The 23,702-nt window shown below is 40.3% G+C and overlaps 1 protein-coding gene across 1 annotated transcript in view; it reads right to left on the bottom strand.

Annotated features, from left to right (window-relative positions):
* The window catches only part of ABCD2 (ATP binding cassette subfamily D member 2), a 42,380-nt gene that overhangs the window by 5,816 nt on the left and 12,862 nt on the right, over nucleotides 1-23,702 (bottom strand). The window contains exons 5-9 of the mRNA XM_066182914.1: nucleotides 23,211-23,305; nucleotides 21,628-21,773; nucleotides 7,710-7,855; nucleotides 1,035-1,119; nucleotides 187-312 (exon numbers count right to left, since the gene is read on the bottom strand). Coding sequence (XP_066039011.1) covers nucleotides 187-312; nucleotides 1,035-1,119; nucleotides 7,710-7,855; nucleotides 21,628-21,773; nucleotides 23,211-23,305 — 598 coding nt within the window. The remainder of the gene's footprint in view (nucleotides 1-186; nucleotides 313-1,034; nucleotides 1,120-7,709; nucleotides 7,856-21,627; nucleotides 21,774-23,210; nucleotides 23,306-23,702) is intronic.

Genomic DNA, 23,702 nt, shown 5'->3' with positions numbered 1-23,702 from the left:
AATCCATGCTAAATTTTGTTTACATCACTACTGTTGACAAGTAGACACTGTAGACAACTTATCTTAGAAACTGCAGCAGATACTGACTAAACAACTGCCCCAATACAAAGAATAAAGGCTTGTCAGAGCACAAGCTTGTCAGAGAGCTAAAAGTAAGCACCATGATAAAGCCCTGGATATACTTACCAAAGAGAAGGTCTGTGTGTTATGGAAAGCAGGGATATCCCAGCAGCTTTTGTAGCTTGGAATATCTTTCCTTCAACATCAATGCTTACAGCACTCGTGCATTCATCCAGCAATGCATATTTCGGCCTTTTAAAAGCAAATAAAGAACATTACTCTTCTAGGTTTTGGACAGCATTCCCATGTGCAAGATTTAATTGAAAGAACAACAGGAAGTAGAGAGTTATTTCTGCCAGACAGCTGTCTCTTATTTATAGCTGGAAGTTGGCTGGAAACAACATGAAGTTTTTATGCATTATTCAGGTGAAAAAGCAACTTCCAGGAAAAATGGGGTTTATTTCCTGGCCCATTTGAGTACACAGTGATCTAACTTGTATGTCCTAGTCTGACCTAGGATTATTTTGTACTCTCATCAAGTTATGCAGTAGCTAAAGCCAACTCAAAGCTTCCTATCCACTGCTATGGAAGGACTGGGCTGCCTTTGTGTGCTTGCAGTCTCCAAAATCAAAAGGTTAAGGAGCATGGCTTTCAAACTCCAAGAGCTTCTTGCAACAGCCCATGACATTTCAGCAAGATTTGCAGGAGGGAAGACATTTGTGCCCAAGATGTTAAAGAAAGAAATATCTGAAAAAGATAATGCTATGTTGCCAAAAGCAAAGCTTAAGAAGCATTATCCAAACCAAAGGCAGAGCTTGCATGAATGAAAAACAAGATTTATGCAGGTCCTATGCTAGACAGTGTGGCATTTTGCATGCAGATTATAGTCTACTACTGCTCAAACTGTAACAAGAAATCTGCAAAGCTCTTTCTCATTTTCAAATGTTTCCTAAGGAATGAACCATAACACTTACTTGTGGTAAAACATCCTGGCCATGCCCATTCTTTGTTTTTCTCCTCCTGATAAGACATCTTTCCAATCCATGACGGCATCCCAGCCTTTTAAAAAAATGCAAACAAAATAAGTCAGGACAACAGAAGTTTATGAAGAAAATGCAGCATAAGTTGCAAGACCTCTGCAATCTGTAACCAAAATCATAAAGAGCATTTCACTTGCAGAAGAGACAGCTCAGGTTATTGAATCACATCTTCTGAAATATCTCAATGCCTATCCACTGTCAATCAACTGGAAAAATATCCCTTATATCATGACAATTTTGAAAGTGGAATTTAGACTTTTGGTCATATAGATAATGTCAAAAAACTTCACTTACCATCTCTTTGAAAAAAAAACCTCTTTGACCTGTATATAACTAGTAATTTTATTCTGTCATATTTGTTTCATGGAACAATTGTCTATTTTTTCTTGAAAGGTATGAGTGGAAATTTAAAAGCAAAGTAAAATAAATAAACTGTAAAAAATAAAGAGCAGTGTCAGACTGCACTCACTACTGTGGGCAAAGAAAACTGCCAGCAAACCCAACAGAAACACAACTGCAGACAGAGGGATGTATCTGTGTGCATGGACAGGCAGCAAAACTGCAATCAGACAGGAGAATCTTCTATAAAAATTTCCTACTACTTTGTATTTAAAAATAACCCGCAACTGCTCTAACATGGGGTATCCTTATTTAATACTCTGCATGGTCTCTAACTGATTTATTTCTTTTATCACTTTTAGGTACATGCAACAGGAGTGTGAGGCATTTTATCTGTGATCTTACAGCAGACTGGTGTTTTGTGAGTACTTGGGTATGAATAATTCCTCCTACAGAAAAAAAAATAAAGTAACAAATTACCTTACTGAAAATAAGTTTTCAGTCAAACAATCCAGATAGACAGAGCAGCAAAACAGACAAGCTTCCAAATAGAAGAGTGTGGATGTAGCAAAAAATCTGGTAGGACATTTTTCTCAACACATTATCTATTCATGAGACAAGCAGCTGAAGCGGGGCTGAGAGGAAGAGAATTTTTTTTCAGATCAGCCCCAGAAATACCAAAACTAAAAATTTAATAACACAGCCAAAACCCCTTTTCTGCCACTGCTAAACGTAAAATAACTATTTGCCAGAAAAGACTATAAATAAGATAAAGCAAGGATGATGGGCTGTCTTATTTCTGATACCTGAACAAATGTGAGACAATGGGGCTTGTGAAGGTGCAGGAGCCTTGATACTGCTCTGCCTGTGCTTTGTGCTATACCAGGGCTTGGCAGGACTGAAAAAAAATATCAGTAAAACATCTGAGGGGCTGTGTGACCAAAAACAGTAATTAATAATGACAGAGACTAAATTTCAAGATTTTGCTCGACAAAAAATTGGAAAATATAATAGAATGATTTTTTAATAAATATTTATAAAGTTAGATTTAAAAAACAGGCATATGCAAGAAAGACATCACCTTTAGTGATCCTACAGCTTTTCCCTATTTTCCTTCCATTCTTGTTTAAGGATGCCAGTGGGTGCCCTCCCAGGAGCAAATACAGTGCTGTCTATCAGCAGGCTCCCAACAGAGACAGAGTTGTGTAGTGATTAACTGAACCCCCACTTGGATATAATCTGGTAAAGGGAAAAGACACACACACACAGGCTGCTATTGCTGAGAAGTCCCAGTGCTGGGACCTCACAGGAAGCTGGAGTGCTGTTCCACTAACACCTTGAGCTTCCAAAAAGCACTGTAAAACACCTGGAGTACTTACTCCCTTTTGGCAAAGGGTTCTAGCAAGGGATGGGAACAGCTCTTCACAAAAGCCATAGAAACAACTATGCTTCTGAAGACAACATTCAAGCTGCTGTTTAAGTTCTGTTATTTTTAAGCTGAGAGTAAGGACAAGCTTCAGGACCTGGATCTGAGCTAGGGTGTGGGTGGGTGTGCATGTGTGCACATGTGCCTGGGGAAGCAGTGCCCGTGTTCATATGGTTTCTTCCTGATCAGCTGGTTTATAAAGCCTTATTAAAAGACAAAAAGGAAATGAAGTTCAAAAAGAAGCATCCTCTTGTCAGCAAAATAATTCTATTATTTTCTCTAAAATGGGTAAGATTTAACCTCCATTTACCAGGATACAATGGTCATCTCTGTGGTTACTTCAACTTACATTCTAACTGAATATGACAAGTGCATCTTGTCTCCTCCTGCCTAGCACCCTCCCTGAACTCTCCTATTTTCCACTTGGAATGCCTCAAACAACAGATAAGGAAGTGTGCAGTTTTATATTATCCCTTTAAAAAACTCTTTTCTAATGTCTAAATAATTCTGTCTGAACACTTAAGCATTGTAACTCACCCTAAACTGACTCCCCACTGTCTGTGAACAATAGTGCACCTACTTGTCTGCTCTCTCTTCCTGCTGACATGGCACAGGTCTGTGAAGGTACTTAGATGTTCTGGAAGTATCAGCCAAGTCAGTGGCTTAGGTCACCCATAACTACATCCACTTCAGAAATGAAGAAATGAAATGGCTCGCCCATGAATGCAGCACAAATCTCTCAGTAAGTGTAAGCACAATCCTGGCTTTCAGAGTCCAAATTCCTTGCCCACCTTCTTGTTATGGCTTTTGCAGCCAGTAAGACAAAGAGCATGTTTAATGTGCTGGGGCACAGTAACAGCAGCAGAAATACATACAGCCGCCAGCAAAAACTAGTGACAGCCTCAGGATAGTAGCATTTCTTTTTTTTTTTTTTTGCACAGCTTCTTTTGTAATTCCTTTAATTTCAATTTTTTGAAAGAAAATGCAAGCTGTATTTGGCAAAACCCAAATGGGATACTCCTGGGATCTGTAGCCCTCTGTATCCTTCATCCTTGTGAATCCTTGCATTTTCATGCAAGACTGAGCATTTGAGCATTCAGCTGCCATGAAAAGATAAGCTTAAAAGTTCCTTTTTCAGATCTACATTCCAAAGCACCTTATCAGACATGGACTTAAGGACAGAAGAAAGGCTAACACAGCAGCCAGAGAGTCCTGGCCGCCAAGTTTTTGGGCGTGGAAGCCACTTTCATAGCATATGTAAAGAGAGCCCAGCACTGTGCAGAATGAATATGCAAGGACAACCTGGTGCTGAGCAAAGAACAAAGAGACAATCACCTATGAGCCCCAGCTCACTGTGACACCGCAGGGATTTGTGTCTCTGGATTTCAGAGCCACTGGAAAAGCTGGCAGAGCTCTCCGGAGTTCCTGCTGGTACCAGTAACAAAAGCAAATCCAGGGCTAAAGCGATCAGATGAAATAATCTTAGAGAGAGGAAATGGGCTTGTCCGCCTGTTTATAAGGGCCTAGCACAAAGGCTCCCTGGACAACACCCAAAGATATGACAAATGCGCAAAATAATGAGGAATCATTATAATCTGGGGTGCTGAGAAACCATAAACAGGTTGAACTTGCTCAGTAATGTCATCAGCCCCAAGCGGACAGGCCCAGTCACGCGAGCACCGCACAGCTCCACGGCCTCATGCCTCCTCTCGTGTGACAGGCTGCCGGCAGCCTAGGGCTGCATCTCCACTGACACTCGCTGAACACAGATTTTCAGAGCAGGTCAGAAGGAACTACTTTATGTGTAGGTACTGCATATCTCTATGCTTTTAGCCCCATTTCTGGACATGCTTTTTCACCACACATGCTGAATACAACCTTCCTTTTGTATGAAATTATGGTTCTGGTAGAGCTAACAACTTTGCAGATCTTGATGGGGGCACCTTACAGATAATAAGAAGTAACAAAACAGCATTCATCTAATATCCAGGTGATGAGGAAAAACATTAGTGTGGGCCTCACTGGAAATGGAGCTATGTCCCCAGCAGCAAGGGGGGCTACTGCCAACAGCCACTGTACCGGGTTCTTCGAGAGCTTGGGCTCAGGAACACCCAGAACAGTGGTGCTGGGGAGGGGGATTGTTGTTTTGGTGGATTAGATGTATTCTGTTGATACCAACTGAAAAATGTACCGTGAGGGTAACACGGAAGCTAAATGCCAAATTGGGCTATTTATTTTACTTCTAATTGGGTCAAACCTTAATGCTAGAAAGAGAGGAATTTCTGTCATTGGCAGCAACAGAAACAACATCAGACATAACACTTGGAATGCGGTGATCTTCTACTGTTGCAATGTGGAAGTAATTCAGTTAAAAACAATAACGTCATGCCAGAACAAATCATTTGAATCAAAGTTGTGCACCTCTGGTTTCATCAGGCTTTTTCATAACTGCCCACAAGGAGCAGAACACAAAACTGCAAAGCATCAGATTATACACACATGACATTCATGATCAATTAAAGCACAAGAGGTTTATAAGAGATTTTTCATTCTTTCAGAAAGAAAAAAATCCATTTTTTATTAAAAATATTTTTAGTTTAAAAATATGATTTTAAGCAAAAGAATAAAATAAAAATTGGAATTAAAAAATATTAGTCTCTGTATAAACAAAAAATTTCAACTGTTCACTTTCAGCAAGTATTTCTCTGTCTTGCTGGTTCAAAAAACCCCAGAACATGAGCCTTTGTCCCAGACCAGTGCAGCTTTAAAAAATACCTAAGCATATGAAATCCATGTAACGTGTCAAATCATATGTCACAGATTTCCTCTCTGCTCCTACCTTGGCACTTGTCTCCTGTAAATGCCCAAGAAGAAAAGGGATCAAGTAAGTATATTATGATCCTAAAAACTTCCTGGTATGTGGTAATCTGTTTTCCGGCTTTGGCCATTTCTGTCGCTTTGGATCACAAAGCACCTAAGACATGTTTTTCCCCAATATCTCTTTGTGCAAACTTTTGCAGAGTTTGCCCTTATCCTGAGCTTCAATACAGCACCAGTGAACATTAACAGTGTCCTCTAGACTTTGTAACAGATTGTGTGTGTTGTGCAAGTGCAGTCAGATAGGCAGAAGAGCAAGAACAGCAATAAATACTTTCTTTAGAATGGAAAGCAGCATGAGACTGATCCAAACCTGGGGTTTCAGTGACTGTAGCAAAGGCATCATGGGGCACAGTGACTGCCTTGTCACCAGTTACAGGCTCCAGCTGCAGGGTCAGAAACCACAACCATGTGCACTCAGAGACTGCTGGGGGGGGGGGGGGGGGCTTTGGCCACCAAGGGTCACATGTTGTGCAGTCCAACCACAAGTATCAGCATACAGTGAATGCACACACTCCACAGTGACTTCTTGCCACTGACAATTTAACTGGTCCTCCTTTTCCAGCTGCCCATTCCAACATTCCTGCTTTTTCTTCTGCAATCTGGGAACCTCAGTGAAGTAAGTGACTCAGGAATACTAACAGGAATAGTTGTAGTGTCAGTGCAGGAAGGACAGGCCTTCTCTGCAATTATTCCAGTCACTGAGCTTAGCTCTGCCTACTTTTTCTTGTGTTATAGGATCAGATTTGAATAATAACATTAATCAGAATGATGGCAGATTCTTATTTTCTATTGCAACAGTCATTTTTACATTCTTAACAAAGAAGCATTAACCCATGGTGGAGTAGTATCTTTAGGTATACAATTGCTGTTGTAAATAAGTACTACTTTCCACTCTAAAATGTGCAAAAAAGACTCTAAATTATCCACACATACTTAAAAAAAGAAAAGACAGCTTCTGCCTCTTTAACAGAACAGGCTGCCATCCAGGAATGGGAATTTAGACATTGTCTTGGGATTCCCAGTGGTTGACGCACTACTCTGTGTTGTCAGAACAATCCAGAGACTCACCAAGCACACACAAGGCAAAGTACCTGATCAAAACCAGCACTGACAGCTGGCAGAGAAAGGCAGAGTACATTCAGCACATGCCTTAAAGGGGTCTGAAGATCCTTTTTCTTCTCTCTAAATGTTACCAACTTTGTCCTATGTCTGTTTTAAAAGCAAAATGATGGGGAGGAAATTGAAACTAGAGATTAGTGTCTGATAGGAACAGAAGGATAAAAATTCTTGCTGTGCTTGGGGAAAAAAAGCCATGAAATGCTCCAGTTCCTTAGGTACAAAAGAAGCCTTTAGCATCTTGACATTTATAGTGCCAGTGTATATATATATATATATATACACACACTGTCCCCAACTCTGAGAACAAAGAATGCTGAGAACACATGGCAACTTAAACAGCAAGCAGTAGATGGCAACATTCTACTGCCAGCCAGTGTTGCTTGGTTACTTCTAACTTGCTCACTCTGGTGGGGTGGTCTCAGACACTCCTCATAGCACATAGTCCTGCAGATCCTACAAACTAGGGAGGTGAAAGTAGATCTGACTCTCTCTTAATTCACATACTTTCAAGTTGATGCAGTCAGTGACATTACAATGTTTTAAGGCATGTTACAGTTTTTATGAAAATCAAGGAAGGTAAGTGATCCCACAATACCAAGAAAAGACTGGCCTTCATAAGATAGTTGGGATGTTCAGGTTGGGCATGGATTTACTGGGGAGGGGAGGAGCACTCATCTCCCCTCCCTCTGTTAGCATCAGGAGCAAAAACCATATGTCTGTGCAGCTCCCACAGCCACAAAGGTCTGAATCCAGTTTTGCCAGTTCAGTTAGTAAAGGTCAATCACACTAAGACACACATCCAAGGAATGGATTTTGTCAAGTTTTTAACAAAATATGCCATTTACCTCCTTCTCTTTGAACTATGTGGTACAGATGAACCATATGCAGAATAGACTCCAGATCTTGATCTTGGTAGCCTTTCTCATGCATGTCTTCCACTGAATCTGGATAGATGACTTGATCTCGTAGCGTTCCAATGGACATGTAGGGCCTGAGGAACAATACAGGGAAACTGGTAATATGAGGATGGCTTCAAGAGACCGTATCTTGCTGATGCTCTATGAACAGAGTACATGGCTTTAAACACTATGTTGCTAAAACTGGATTTATCCAGTGGGTGCATTGTGGGTGAACATTTTTGTAAACTTACCTTAGAGACAATGTATTGTTCCCATAACAGTTGATTACACGGTAACAAGAAGGGTAGTGTTAGCATGGAAACACAATGACATTTTGAATGCTTTCAGTTGCAATCAGCAGAGCTATCCTGTATTCAAGGTTTGGTACTCGTAAGAGATTTAGAAATTGATTTAAAACACACACATGTTAAAATCAAGTTTTAACAAAAACATTGCAGCTCAAAATGGTAAATAATTCCATGATGCAGCACGAGACACACAAGTCTGACAGGAGAGCACTGAAAACCTTCTTTGCACTGAAAACCTTCTTTCTCTACTATTCTGGAGTGCAGAATTCAGACTGGTATAACTTAGCTGGCTCTAGAAGCCAGTGTACCACCTCTGAATTGCAAAGTAGCACACATTAAAGGGGCTGGTCACCTTAAACCCCCTAGCACCAGACTCCCTTTGCCAAGTACAAGGTTGTGCTGTATGTGAAGCAGCTTCTTAGTCACCATACTTACAGACCAGGTTATACCATCTGTCCTGTACCAGGTTATACTCTCTGCCAGAGTCCCCAGTCATGGTTGGGGAATGGCTATGGCAAATTGCCACAATGTCATGAGCTGTGCCCAGCCTTTGGTACAGCCCAGCACTCAAAAATCCTCCTTGGCTCAAAACAAAGGAAACTGAAAGAATAGTTTCACAGCTCTCTAACAGATATCAGGACATACAGGTTAAGACAGCAAAGGCAACCTAAGACACATCTACTTGACCATTTCCTTTGCTGGTCAAAAGATTTCTTGTGAAGGACAAATATCCATCCTGTCTCACAGACATTGCTGATAGCTCTTGGCAACTGGAAACACCACAGGAACAGTCTGTGGGATTTTGAATTTGGAAGGGAAAGTCAGAGCCAAAGAACAGTCAGGCTCCAGACTGTGTCCTGCTTTCTGTGCCAAGTGTTCCACAATTCCCTCTGGGTTCATCTGCTAGAACAATACTAGTCTTATTAAAGCTGTAGTGACAGGGGATGATGATAGAGAGAAGCAGTTAAAACTGGGATAGCAATGAGAAGGCTTCCAGGCAGCTTGTCTTGCCACCAAGAACTGCTTCCAACAACTTCACAGTGTGTTAAAAAGCAGTCACTTTTTTTACCTAAAAAGCTCTGGACCTGTGTGGTGGGAAGGTCTCAGCCATGCAGGGGCACGTGGCAGAGGTGTGCAATACCTCAGCAGATTTTTTCCCCTCCCTTGGAGGTGTCTGCAGAAGGGTGGATCTATCCATTTTCATTCTGAGAGTCCCTAAAATACACCATAGAGTAATGTGAAGGAACTCACAGTGCAACAAATGAAGAATTACAGAAATAAAGCCGCCATATAATCTAAAATTCACATGCAAGCTGGCATCAGCTGCATTGGTGTTTTACTGCTGCAAACATCCATGGTGAATTGTCTGTATCCACCTGTGGTTAAACTACTTTCACCACCAACCCGGTGAGGATGGGAAGGGCAGGGGATCTGAACTCTTTGCTAATATTGGTCATCTTTGTGTTGTGGCAAGCACCCAGATGGAGCAAAACCAGAACCACAAGTCAAATACAGGCATTGCTTGCTCCTCTTTGCTCATTGTTCTGATCTCTGCTTATTGTGGCAATAGCACTGCTCTGGGCTGCTGCATGAACACTAGCACCAAGTGCAGTAAACCACTTACATTAATTGTGATATTGCAAAATCTCAACTCTAAACATTAAGTAACTTCATGAAGTAATGAGCTATTACATATCCACAGTGCTCTCCATCTAAAATCCCAAAGGGCTTGACTTCTTGCATGTGTAGAAATCACTTCACTTGCTCCAGACTGCTGCCACCTCTGGGACAGAAGAGCAACTCCACCTAGGCTCAGAAAGGTTTAAATCAGCAGGTCACACTGTGTAATTTAAGTAAAGCTGCAGGTAAGGGCAAGGAGGACAGAGTTACCTATCATTTAATTTGTCTGGATTTTAATACCATACTCTCGTGAAGTATGATCCTGTAATGACTAGGAGCTCTGAGATTTAACCTATGGCAAAACAGGGAAAGCAATGCTCAAACTCACTGTTCCAGGACAGTTGGTGCCATGCTGTTTACTGAATAACCAGCACTGCTACCTGGCACAACTGGATTTTTCTTCTGGCCTCCCAGATAAACACACCGGTATCAGCAAGCATGCCTCACCCCACCTACTTTGTTAAAATTACAGAAAATCCCAGCTTGCAGTGGAGTATCAAACCCCATCAATTACTAACTAGCAGAAAATAAGAATGGCTTACAAGGAAACTACTGTTAAGAGGCAGGAGCCATGTGTCCAAAAAGAGAGAGTTACTGGAAAGAGCCTAATTATATACTATACCAATCAAAGTCCTCAACTGGAAGGAAGGAGACTTTAGTACCAGTCTTTTTTTTCCCCAATGCTCTCTAAGATAAAATCCAGTAACTATCCTAACCCTTCAGTAGCATCGTAAAAACACTTAAAGGGGGTCCTAATCTTATTTAGGTGCCTTCTCTCAGGAGAGATAAATGGGTTTAACATTTAGCTCTCAGTTTGGCACCTAAGCTGCAGTAAGTGGCAGAAGATCAGACATCCATTTATATAGAGAGATTCCTATAGGTTAACTCTAGGTGGCTCCCTTTACCTACTACATAGATATTTTGGACCATTTTCCAAAAGCCCGAAATCTCTGCCTGACCTTCTAGGAGATCCCCTCATATTTGAATTTTCTATCACCTTGCTTGCCAAGATCATAATTTTACGAGCTCCTATACTTTGTCTGGAATCACCTCAGCAAAATTCCAGCTACTGCAACGCTCCTGGTTTAGATTAATAGTAAAAATTCCAGTTTTCACCAACAGCAAATCTTGATCAACAGTGATCAATGAGAAACAACAGCCTCCACTAATTAAAGTAACTGAATTCTTAATAATTCGTTGATGACATTAATAAAATAAACAGAAAAAAAAAGCATCACCACTACAAATTTGAGAAAATAAAATGTCTTGAATGAATGTGAATGAAGTTTTTCTTAAGTGATGTTGTATCCACTGCTCTCAAACAGAAGGTGCTATCACCAAAGAGTTAAAAAATAACAAATAATATTTATCAAAATTTATAAAAACACAACAGGCTGTTTGTTAATCACACTGTGTCTAGTTCAAGGGATTTCAGAGCCAGCTAAAGTTTCAGTAACTGTTCTAAATATATAAATAATTGATCTGTCTTTAAACTGCCCTACATTGAACTTTGCTCTCCACTCATAGAGAACTGGCCACAAACATCCTCTAAATATTTCAGATAGATCAGTTACTGAGTGGAAAATCCTACCAGAGTGCTAAAGACCATAGTGCCAAGGAATACAGTTAACAGGAAATTAAATGCACATTATGAAAGGCTGAATTCTCAATGCAAATAATTAGAATCTGTTATCAAAGGCTGAAAAAAAATCACTCTGTGGCTTCCCCCCCCCCTTTTTTTTTTTTTGCAAAAAAGCAGCGCACATTTTTACAAGAAAAGAATCTAGGGAGCAAATAATAACCAGAAAGGTAAGAGAAGCCTTTAAAGTGAGTGCTATTCATACTCAGGTATCATCTCATCTCATGATTTTTCACTATTACCAAGATCATAGACAGTATTACTAGAACTGGTCAGATGGCAAAAAAATATTTAAGGTGAGCAATTCACATAATTATTTAGTTCAGTCTGTTTGTATCTTATGATAGGCAGAGAACACACAAAAACACATGTATAATTAAAACCAAACCCCAAACAGTTTCTACAAAATTTTAGCAGCTAATGCATTCTGAAATGATTATACCACCTACAATGAATCAATCAGATGAAGAGAAAATGCTCTCCTTTTCTTAAGCTACCTCTGGCAGTACTGATCATAAAAGGATTATCTGGATGGATGATGATGAAGATCAATGAATTGAAGAAAGAACAATCAGCTGTTCTGGACAAGGTTCTAGCCTGTCAGTCCCACCAGGTATACTCTAGCCTAAGAGGTGTTTCTGAGTTTTATCACAGCAGTGTAACAAGATAAGCAAGGCACTTTCCCTCTTCTAGAATGATCCCAAATTATTCACAGTTTTGTAGATGAGAAGTGACACCTTATTTCACAGGGAAGAGGAAATGTAGACAGCAAAGTCTCTAGAGCAAAGGCTGTTTTTGCTCTGGGTTTGTACAGTGCTTAGTTGTCCATGGCGTAACTTTTTCCACGCACTGTGATATGAATACACAAGTGTTCATAGAGCACTATGTGCAGTGACACACCTACCAACAAGTGAGAAGGTGCACACTGCACTGACTTCCTTCTCTTACCTGTGGTAAAACACTGCATTACACAGGACAGAACATGACAGACAGAATAGAGACACACCATGTCTATGGATATGTGGAACATTATTATAGACATTTTAGAAGCATTATTGGTATGTAATATGGCTCTTCAAGGGAGCCGTATTAATAAGCAGAAACTGAGATTGATAAGGCATAATTAATGGAAGATGTTAGGCAAATAACCAAGCCTGGAAAAGTCTTCCCTCTTGAGAAAGCCACACTCCCATCTAAGCTAGGTAGGTGCACACATGATGAACTGAAGAAAAAAACTCACCTGCTACATTCTCCCATGAGACCATGACATAATTAATGCCTAAAGAACAATGAAGTGAAAACCCAGTGGTGTGGGGACTACTCTGCACTGTCAGCAGAGGAGACTCATCTCACCTAGAAGTTACTCAAGTAAATCTGAGTTAGTTACCCCCAGCTCTCTCTGTAGTCAGTGGTGTCCTCTAGTGAACTGGTCCTAGGACACAGGCCAAGCAGCTGCAGTGACCCCAGCTGGAAGACTTGTGCATTATGGAATTGGTATCTGTGGAACAGTTGCCTGAGTGGCAAGCTTTGCTGCACTGTGATGGGTTGTGCTGCACATACAGCTTGGCCTTTGGGCTGTGCTGCACTGCACTTTTCTCCTGGGTGCAGGATAAACTTTGTCAGCTAATCTTCACAGAGGACCCTGCAAGCAGCTCCCACTTGGCACCAGCAATTACATCGCTGGCTTGTCCTTGTCTTTATCTTGAAGTGAAGCAGTATGTTCTCATGGTAACATCCTTTGGTCTGACAGTAAAAGTGACAAATGGCATTGTTTACTCCTAAGAAAATCCTACCAGACTGCTCAAGACCACAGTGCCAAAGAACCTTAGCACAGATGGGCCCAAGCATAGCATATGCTGTGACTGAAGGTCTGTCTGATGCTGCACAATGCTGGGCTCCTGGGATCTGATGGGATTCAAGTACCACGGAACTGGTGAAGGGACTGGAGCATCCCTCCTATGAGGAAAGAGACCTGGGGGTGTTTAGCCTGGAAAAGTCTCAAGGGGATCTTATCAACTTATATAAATACCTGAAGGGAGCATGCAAGAAGGACAGGGCTGGGCTCTTCTCGCTGGTGTCAAGTGACAGGATCAGAGCTAATGGGTACAAACTGAAAGAGGAGATGCCATATGAGCATCTGGAAACAATTTTTCACTGTGAGGGCGATCAAGCATTGAAGCAAGTTTCCCAGAGAAGATGGAGAGTCTCCATCCTTGGAGATATTCAAAAGCCATCTGGGCATGGTCTTGGGCAAACAGGTTTAGCCTGCAGGCAGTCAAACACAGAACTAGAACCTAAGAAATGTGTTGGAGTGAGAAGATCAGGGAGAAGCTGGGAGAAGGCTGAATGACCTTGGAGCTGGGACGCAGTTCTGGAGTTTTGGAGCACAGGACACAGGGGCAAGCAAATGGCAAAGCCTAAAGGGCATGGGAAGAACTACTACCTTCTCTTCAAGAAGGAGGTGTTGGCTATGTCTACTACCTGGATTTTAAAAGCATAGGGCACTGTAACGGAGTTTCTGATTGAAAACTATAGTAGGAAGAGGAGAAAGGACTTATTCCCACGAAGTCGATACCAGTTGTTATTGGAGCTTTCAGCTGTCCTTCCCTTACAAAAGCCAGCATCCTTTTAGTCTTTTCATATCAAGCTTTTTATGTCAGGCAGATTTCCTAGTTTATGTTTCCCAGTGCTTCCCGTTGTTATGTAACCAAATTGTTTCTCATTACTTGATATGCATAAGGCATTTCAAGCGTGCTTTATGATGCTCCTAGGTAAAATATTATTGAAATAGTAAACAGTTGCCATTCTGTTCATCTGTCAAAGATCCTTTGTTGCACAGTTGCAGGGCAGGTGCATTAAGCTGGACGTAACTGCTCAAGCTGGACGGAGTAATGGGAGCTTAGTGCAGAAACTAGGTCATGTAAATGCAACCACAAGATTACTCCCTAACATGCAACTTTGTCTGTACCACTGCTAACCTACACAGAGTTCTCAGTTAACCTCTAGGTGAATTTGTTCCCCTGGCACTGCTGTCAAAACTCAATTTTAAAAGCAAAAGAAGATGTGGATACCCTGTTCCTCTAAATGTTCAAGGCCAGGCTGGACAGGCCTGGTCTAGTGGAAGGTGCCCCTGCCCATGGCAGGGGGTTGGAACTGGATGATCTTAAAGGCCCCTTTTAACCCACGGCATGCTATGATTCTGTGAGCTGCTTGCATCAGCAAAATCAACCTAACACAGACTAAATATCCTGTTTTGCAAGATAGATCCTATAAACACCAGCCATGTATTCAGTTCTTACAATCTATTAATGGCTTTGTAATTATAAAATGTGTGTCAAACTTAACCTATGTACCTAAAAAAAGTTCAAAGCTTATTTTTCCTAGCTCTTAAATGGAGTTTCATAAACAGTCTGGAACATACATAGATGACTGGAGTAGAAGTTGAGTATGTATATACACACCTCAATTCCTCACCCACATTTGATCCTCTTGGTATCTCCCATAGCCACAGCTTGCTCCAGACACACCCCAGCCTGAAGGCACTGAGGAACCAAAACCCCAGCTCTTCACAAATATCAGTTTAGCAGTTGCCCTTAAATGTTGGGTTTACGTAAATACATTTTAAATCTAAGGTAAACCCCAATGCAACAAGTTGACTATAGACTGTGAGTCTGGAATTCATGCAACACTTTCCTTAAATATCCAGAAAATACCTGTAAACTGTGCTTTAATCAGCTGAGTCTTGTGTCTGGGCAGTTGAGAAGACCCCTGGTATGGCTTGAGAGGGAGTAGCAGCTAATCCACAAAACCATTTTCCAGCTCTGACTATCAGTGTTGGTGACTTTTGTACAGTGTCCTACCAAGAGGTACTGCCATTACGTGTGAGCAATCAGCACATAGACCTAATAATAAATATTCAAACTTTGCATCTCTGAGTGAGCCTTCAGTGGAAATGGAGAGATTTCACAGAGATCTTGGCAGGCAAAGCTTCAGCCAACCTACAGGGCAGCAAGGCAAGAACTTTTCTCTTCTGGATGAGGCAAGACGGAACTCCATCAATCAGGAAGGATAAGCGCAAGCATTTCTATAGGAATGTCAAAAAGAAGAACTGAAAGAAGCTGTGCCCTGGCCAAGGGGAGAGCCTGACAGCCCTCTCAGATACCAGGCCACAGTTTCTAACAAACAGCAGAACTGAGGTAAACTGTCTGGAACTGATTAATCTCAAAAGAGGAAAATAAGATATAAAGTAGCAGGCAATCTTTAAAGCATATCTTTATCAGAAGAGTATGCAAACCACTGCACATAGTATGAAGTCTGCTGTGCTATGTTTTTTGTTAATGCTTGTCTACTAAAGACCTTTTTCTCATCTGTCAGATAAGTGGTGAACTTTGGAAATAAACACATTGAAAAGGAGCATCATGAACTTGGTAACAGCAAGTCCAAAAGACAGATACAGTGTGCCAGAGAGCAAGTATGTGTACAGCATGACACAAACTGATGGTAAAGTATCAAAGGAACAAGTCAATGTGGTGATGCACTGTCAGCAAAATGCTGAAGGGCAATGACAATCACTGATGCAGTGTTGGCATGTGCAGAGTACAGCTTAACTTCACCTGACTCAACTAAAAAGATCATAGTTAAAAACAGAGCAGTATTAGCTGCCAACAAATTAGGATGTGCAAAATACAACATAGGACAAAGACATCTAAGCAAATCTAAATGAGATGAGGCAACAGAACTCATATGGGCATATTTGCACAACACTTCAGCCAGGCTACTTCTCCAGCAGACCACACTCTAACAAGAAAGTAGTCTGATACAGAAGAACCATATAGATACATACTCCATTTGCACAAACTTCCATATGTCATAAAGGGTATCTGAAAGTGAAACACAGCAATTTTGCAAGCTTAAATTGTTTACATAATAAAGAACTATTTCAGTTTTCAGGAGAGTAGGCACTATTAACTACTTTGTGCTTAAAATATTTGAGCTGCACTGTAATCTTCAAATTTTCATGTGCTTATAATGTAAAATTTATTTTCTTTTATCACTTTATTATTTATATCGCCTAGAACTGAAACATTCTTGCTTCATTCATCCACATGATGAATATCCTTGGACTACCTGAGGCAAATCACATCAGACATTGGATTAGTCAATAGTGCCAAGGAGAGGAAAAATATCTCTGTGGCTGATGTAATTTTGTTTTGTATCCAGAGATATTTTTAGGATACAGAAGGGAAAATGCCAGACAGGAAAAGACTTGTAAATGAACCCCAAATAAAATACCAGTAATAGAGCATATGTATGCAAAACCAAACAACTTAGGAGGGCCAGATAAACCTTTAACTTCTATTCCACGAAGTCCTAGCATTATTAAGAAGGCAGCAAGATTTAGGTATATAAATTTTAAATTACAAAGAACAAACAACATTTGATACTAGTTTATCTTTGGTTGCCTCCCTTTTAGCATTGATAACCGTGGTGTTGAAAGAAAGGCTAGAGATCTACCCGTACGAGCAACAGCAAGAGAGAGAGAATACAGAATTGGACCATTGCTGTGACTGCTGAGAAACTGGCTAGGTCTTCTACTAGAATGGCACGCAGAATAACAAAGAAACCATGCATGCTACTGGAGAAACACACCTCTCACAAAAATACCCAAATTACAGTAAAAGCAACCTGGACAGAAAGAATAGTGACAATGGATGAGGAGAATGTAGTACAGTGTATTACTCCAGGATCTATGGGAATCAGTCCTAAAGAAAGACAGAGAAAATGCTGATGGGCATTTTAGATATATGCTGTGCAAGGAAGACTTGAGAGTCATGATCAAAGGTTATGGAACTAACAGAGACTGCATGAGACATTCCTCCATGCAAATAAGACAATATGACACAGCAGGCAGAAAATTATTAACAATTTATATCAATAACCCAATGGTAATTAGAACTTTACTGCAACTTACAGAGATATTGAGGAATATTCCTGGGCTGTTGCCAAGGTAACCTGCAAGTATGTAGGTGTGTAATTTTGCTGGCGTTTATATCAATCTAAGGAAATGAGCGCAAACGTGCAGAATTTGTTTCCTTACAACTGAAAAAGCCAAGATTTTTAGTTGGAGAGCAAGAAAAGCTGGAGTAAATGCTAGGAGGAATTGCATGCTAGAGCTGTCCAGTTCCATGAAGAAGGAGTCTCCTCCCAAGTATAAGACCAAGCAGAGCACAGTCTAGAGAAATAAGCTACTTTCAGATAGGTTGTGAAAGGCTAATTCCTGAAGTGCTTCAGACACATCTCGTGTCATTCTCTGTAACTTCCTGAAAGGTGGATGTAGTCAGGTGGGAATTGGTCTCTTTCTCCAGGCAGCAGCTGACAGAACAGAGGACACAGTCTCAAGCTGCACCAAGGGAAAAATAGGTCGGATATTAGGAAAACGTTTTTTTTAAGGAAAGAGTGATAAAATACTGGAATGGTCTGCCTGGGGAGTGGTGGAGTCACCATCCCTGGATGCATTAAAAAAAAGACTGGATGTGGCACTTGGTGCCATGGTTTAGTTGATGTGTTATGTCATGGGTTGGACTTGATGATCTTAAAGGTCTCTTCCAACCCAGTGATTCTGTGTGATTCTGTGTGCGGTATATCTTCAGCATCAGTACTCGTGTTACCCACTACATACTTTTTAAAATTATTTATTATTTAAAATTATGTTTCTGGATTCTGATTTGAACCATGATTCCTTACCAACTAGAGTGCCACAAGTGTTTATTTTTTCATTCATGCCTCATTCTTGGCTAGTTGATTCAAAGAATGCAAAGAGGTGGTTAACACAAATGAATTTTACTTTGCAAAAGAGGGACAGAGGGAAGTAGAAGAAGGAGTAAGAACATCCACTCTGCCAGTTACTGAGTCTACAATGAGATGTGACAACTTGTTGAGGTGTGACCAGTTCCTAGCACTGAAACAACAAGCTGCTTCAGGCCCCAAATGATGTTGGACTGCTTAAAGGCTCCTCAAGACTCTGTCTCTTCTGCCCACTCTCCTCTTGGACAGGCCTGTCAGGGACAGTGGCAGAGCCCCTGAAATTCCGGGGCTTTTCTCACCCTGCCCCCAAAAGGGCAGTTTGTCCCATCAGCATCCACCAGAACTGTGACTGATTATAGATAAATTCTGAAAGGCCTAGTCCTATATAAGGGGAGAAAAAAAGCCCTCACAATGATTCACAGCACAAGATAAAAAAAAGCAGTATAATTATGCTAAGTAATCTAAAAACCCAAAAAGACAGGGATTCTTAAGGCTCTGTTTCAAAGCCTACAAACCATAAGTAATGCTAACTACAAAGTGCCTGCAGTGTGGATGAAATTTGGAGTATACAATGAGCTAATTCATATTTTAATAAATCATATTTTTGAATGCAGCTTTTGAACTTGAAAAAGACACATGATTTCCCACACATTTCTGGAATACTATGCTGGAACATTAAAAAACAGAAATGAAAAAATAATCTTTTCAGTGAGCTCCTATTTACTGTTGAGTATTCTGTTACTCAGTAGTTACTGTATTCTCCACTATTCATGTCTGCAAACAAGGTTTCCCACACTTGACTCAAAATGGGCTGATGCAGAATTAAATTCAGCCACAGGAATGCAGACACTTCAGTGGTAACTGTGTCCACTAATGGAAAGCCATCTGCTATGTCTTAGACAGAGATGTAATGTTCATACGTAAACACAGGGAGGTCATCCTAACTTGCTGCTCTGATGGACATCCACCAATTCAAGAGCTTTCTGCCGTACCACAGAAACAAAACAAACAAAACAAAACACCAAATCCTCCCCCCCACCAAACAAAACAGTGATGTAGGTTGATCCCATCCTACCACCTCCCAGATCCTGTCAGTCTGAAATATTTTCCGGAACATTTTCCAGATTGACAGGAACAATTTTCCCTAAAGTTATGATGAAATACAAACATGATGAAATGTAGGCAGGGCACCCTACTCTTCAGTCTAGAATTCACAGAACTATGCCTAACAAAAATAAACAAACAGAAGGTAATCCTGATAAAGGAGCAATTTGCACAGGGTTAATAAGCAAAATGGTTGCACCAGCAGGACCTTACAAAAGAAACCCTTTTATTTTGAGGATTTCAGGACAAACAGTTTACAAACCAGTACAAAAATTCTAAATGTATACTAGAGCCAGGGACAGACCAAAAAAACCCCAAGTGAATGTGTGATTTATTTAGGGCACAAATAAAAGAACTGTTAGAACACTCACAGGTAGATTACAGGCAAAAAAACCCCAAAGCCTGGACCATGTAAGGCAATCCACACAAAAGCCCTAAAACTCCAGTAGATCTGTTGCAAATCTTGTCCCAAAAATGTACAGACTTTAATGTAAAACTGGATACCCTTCAAGTAATTCTTACTATCTCAGATATTCATTGAAGACTCTTTATGCCCAAAGAACAAATACACTGGGCAAAAAAGCAATTTGAGATCCTCAAGGACAGCCGAACAAACTGTTGTCTTTTATAAACCCCTTCAGCCACATTCACCCAGAAATCTCTACAAGATTCAGTCTCAGTCCCTGTCCAAATACGAGACACTTATGAATGACAAGCCACATTTCTGAGCATACAAAACGCACTCTGACATAACTGAATTGTCCTCCAGAGCAGACTTCAGAATCTTCAGCCACACTCAAGGGGTAGCACTTTTTCAGAAGAGCCCTCTCTGTCACTCACTCTTGCTTCGTTTACCCAGGCACTGCTCTGTCCCTTGGGAAGGGAAGCACAGTGCTCACGAAGAGCCACAGAGCTGAGCTAAGGCAGTGTCCCTTGGATGCTGCAAGGACATCACAGCAGGACCCTTCCTGTTGGGGATCCTACTAGGATGGCCGGCATATGCCAATCTCTACATGGCTTTGGTCACAGAGGGCTGCAGACGTTGGGTGAATTCTGAGTAAAACTTTTTGAAATGTTTCATAGAAGAGGTCTGCTGGACAAACTCTTCCAGCACTGCAAAGTTAGGGGAAGCAGCTAAGAACCACATTTATGGAAACGAAAACCCAGCAGATGTGATGCAATCCTCTCAACCAGCACCTTGGCAAATCCACCTGAATGCAAGGTCAATCTGTTTGCTTTCAGAGAATAAAGGGAACGTAAATAAAGGGAAAGGGCTGTAAGCAAGCCAGCCACAGATGTTGATATGAGTGGGGCTGGGATCACACAGAGGAAGGAAGTGGCTGAAACTCAAGATTTTCTTCAAGAAAAAAATTCAGATTAGCTTTTGCTCTGAGTAAACCAGTTTTAAGAATGTTCTGCACAATGAGTATCCTGAAACAATGTTTTGAAAAACATGTAATAAAGCATTTTGCTCCAAACTCCTGAATAAAAGTCTTGATTGAATCAGAAAATGACAATGGCTAGCAATAAATTATACAGATATTTGAAAAAATCATAAAGCAGTGTTCTTTGCTACCTTCCCCTGCAGCAAGGAAAATTTACTGATCTGTCCAGTAGATTCTATTCACCTTAATATCTTGTACTTTTTAAACATGGGTAAAAACTGTTATCATGAATACTTCTTTTGCCCATGGGAAGAAATGAACTACAGGAAGTAAAGATTCAGTGTTTGACTTTGCTTTTGCAAAACAACATAGTTAGAGGTCTCTAAGGAGATATTCTAGAGCCAATTGCATAAGAGTATGTACTCAGAGTCCAACAGCATGTCAGAGTATAAAGAAAGCACAACAAAGCCAAGCTTCCATTAGTGAAATGAGCACATAGTATTAAAAAGGCAATCTGCAGTTACTGTTGGATTGGGTTGTGGTCTTGCAGTGTGAAAGTTAAGTTTTGGTTACTTTGACACTTAAGAACCAAACCACTCTCACTTGTTTTGATCCTTGGTTTTAAAAGAAATCAGATTTGACATATACTAGGTCTATTTCAAATTTCCTTCAGACTCTAGGCCATTCCCATGATCCCAATTATCCAGGACTTTAGCCCTCTGAGGAACACAGGCTCCAACACAAGTGTATGTGAGCCCTTTTCAATGACTAAGGATGTTGCATCACCAATGAGAAAAGATCTCTTTTTATAAGCACATTTCACACACCTGAGGTTGTGCTTACCACCTTTTAACTTGGGTGTATACATCACAGATTAGAAATATGAGAAAGGGTCAAACTTCATGTAATCAGATGGGAGGCAACACATTCAGCAAGACACATACCTTTGTGGTATATAAAACATGTGTTGTGGAGGAGGCTTGTAGAGAACTCCTTCATACACAGGCCAGAGACCACTTAAAATTCTGAAGAGTGAACTCTTTCCACAGCCATTGGGTCCAGTGATTAAAAGATTCATCCCCTCCTCAACCTGCAAAGCGGATGAAAATACGAAGATGTTACCACATAGTGTATGTGGCATAATAGGGCCTAAGACCCCTAAAAGGGGTTACATAACCATTTGTATAAAATTATCAAGCAATTTAATTGATTAGCCGCATGTATTCATGCAACTATTCTGGAAACAGTGGCATTAGATAAAATATGAGGGCTGAGATAATGAAAATAATTTCTATTGTATCTGAGGATCTCTATAAACTAATGTTTACAGTAGTATATAGTAGCAATATTTATAGTGATATATTATCATATACACGCAATGTAATACGTAATACGATTATATTACAGCAATCAATACGTCCCAGTCAGAATCAATTGTTCTAATGCAGATTAGGTTCAAAGGTGTTAACAGTGTTTCAAGCAACATTGTGCCTATCTGTGATATTAATTGCAGGTATGGGAGGCCAATCAAGTGATTTTGAAAATTATTTTCACACTGCCGTTTCCCACTAAATTACCTATGTTAACTTGGCTGTGATGCCAAGTGATTTTTTTTCTCATTTGACTATTATTACCCTGGGTATATATGAGTGTATATTTGTCATAATCACAATACCATTATCTATGTTTTACAAAAATACGCTGACTTCTGTACCTTCTTTGTTTCTGATTCTTGAGACAAATGAAAAAACAGAAATGTCTGCTTGATCATAAGATTGTAATTTTACAATTCTGAAATTCCTACACTGAAGTTGTTGCAAATTTTGCCATAGCTAGGACCCTTTTCTCCTAGTTCCTAATTCAGAGGAAAAGGAACATCCTGCTTTAGCTACATTAAAAGATCTACTGGAATTGTTAAATTTATTTCTGATAACTTCATCTCTTTTTAAAAAGAACAGCATCTGCACTGGAACATCAGATCAGAATACATATGGGAGTAATTCAGTAAAGGTCACTCATTAAAATTGTGAGCAGACACCAAGAGGTGTCTGGAATAGCTTTTTTTTGAAAAATACAGGTTTCTACTGAGTAAGTGCTCCCCAGCTGGACTTGTGAGCTATGCTGTCAGCTATTAGTCAGCATTGTTCTTTGTGGTGATCAAGAAAAACTACAGGTTTGATTTTTTCACTGTTGCTGTGGCCTTAGGCTTTTAAAGGAGCCTTTGTGAGTAAAGCATCCCAATATGATTGAAATTAACTTAGGATGGATGCATACTCCCATGTACACCTTTGAAAATCTCAGGTCAGTTTTTCACCTGGCAACAGCAACAGAAATCCTCCCTTTTCTTTCTCTGAACAGGAGAGACAAACTACATATGTCTGCCTCTATTGAGCTACTATGCCTACCTTTCTGGACTTCCCCTTTTATCCATATGCTCCTCCAAGTACTTAACATAAGGTATATGAATTCTGTGCTGTTTATGTTAATGTGATGGCAACAATCAGAAGATTCTTGCATATCATCTTACTTTGAAGTTTAGTCTGGAAACCACCACATCACCATTCGGAGTAATTATAGGAACATTTTCACAAATAATTCCTTGATCAACATCAATTACTTTCCCTAGAAAGAAAAAAAAAACCCAAAAATTAGAGTTTGTGACACCCTCCATTAAGCAATCACTTGTGACAGCCTCTGTGCACAACCGAGTATATTTTCAAGTAAGGACTGGTGTTTGAAACAGCTCTTTTATGTGCTCCAGGTTCCCCTAGTGGAAAATCTGGATAATAAATCCTAGTCCAAAGGACGCTGCCAACAGTAGCCAAAAATGTGCAACAAAACCTAAATTTGATCCTAAACACAATGCACAGTATGCATCATAAATATGTGATGCACTATAAAGATGTGTTCATTCAAATTCTACTTGTATTTTCTGTATTATGTTTTAAATAGCTCTTTAATTCCAAGCAGTAAAAAGTTCAAGAACAGCCTTAGCCACAGGCAAACCAGTTAGCCTTCT

Source organism: Chamaea fasciata, unplaced genomic scaffold (genome assembly GCF_029207755.1).
Source record: "Chamaea fasciata isolate MVZ Bird 193981 ecotype frontalis unplaced genomic scaffold, bChaFas1.0.hap1 SCAF_5, whole genome shotgun sequence".
Classification (NCBI taxonomy): domain Eukaryota; kingdom Metazoa; phylum Chordata; class Aves; order Passeriformes; family Sylviidae; genus Chamaea; species Chamaea fasciata.
The sequence above is the reverse complement of the archived record's forward strand: the minus strand, read 5'-3'. Positions and strand labels throughout refer to the sequence as shown.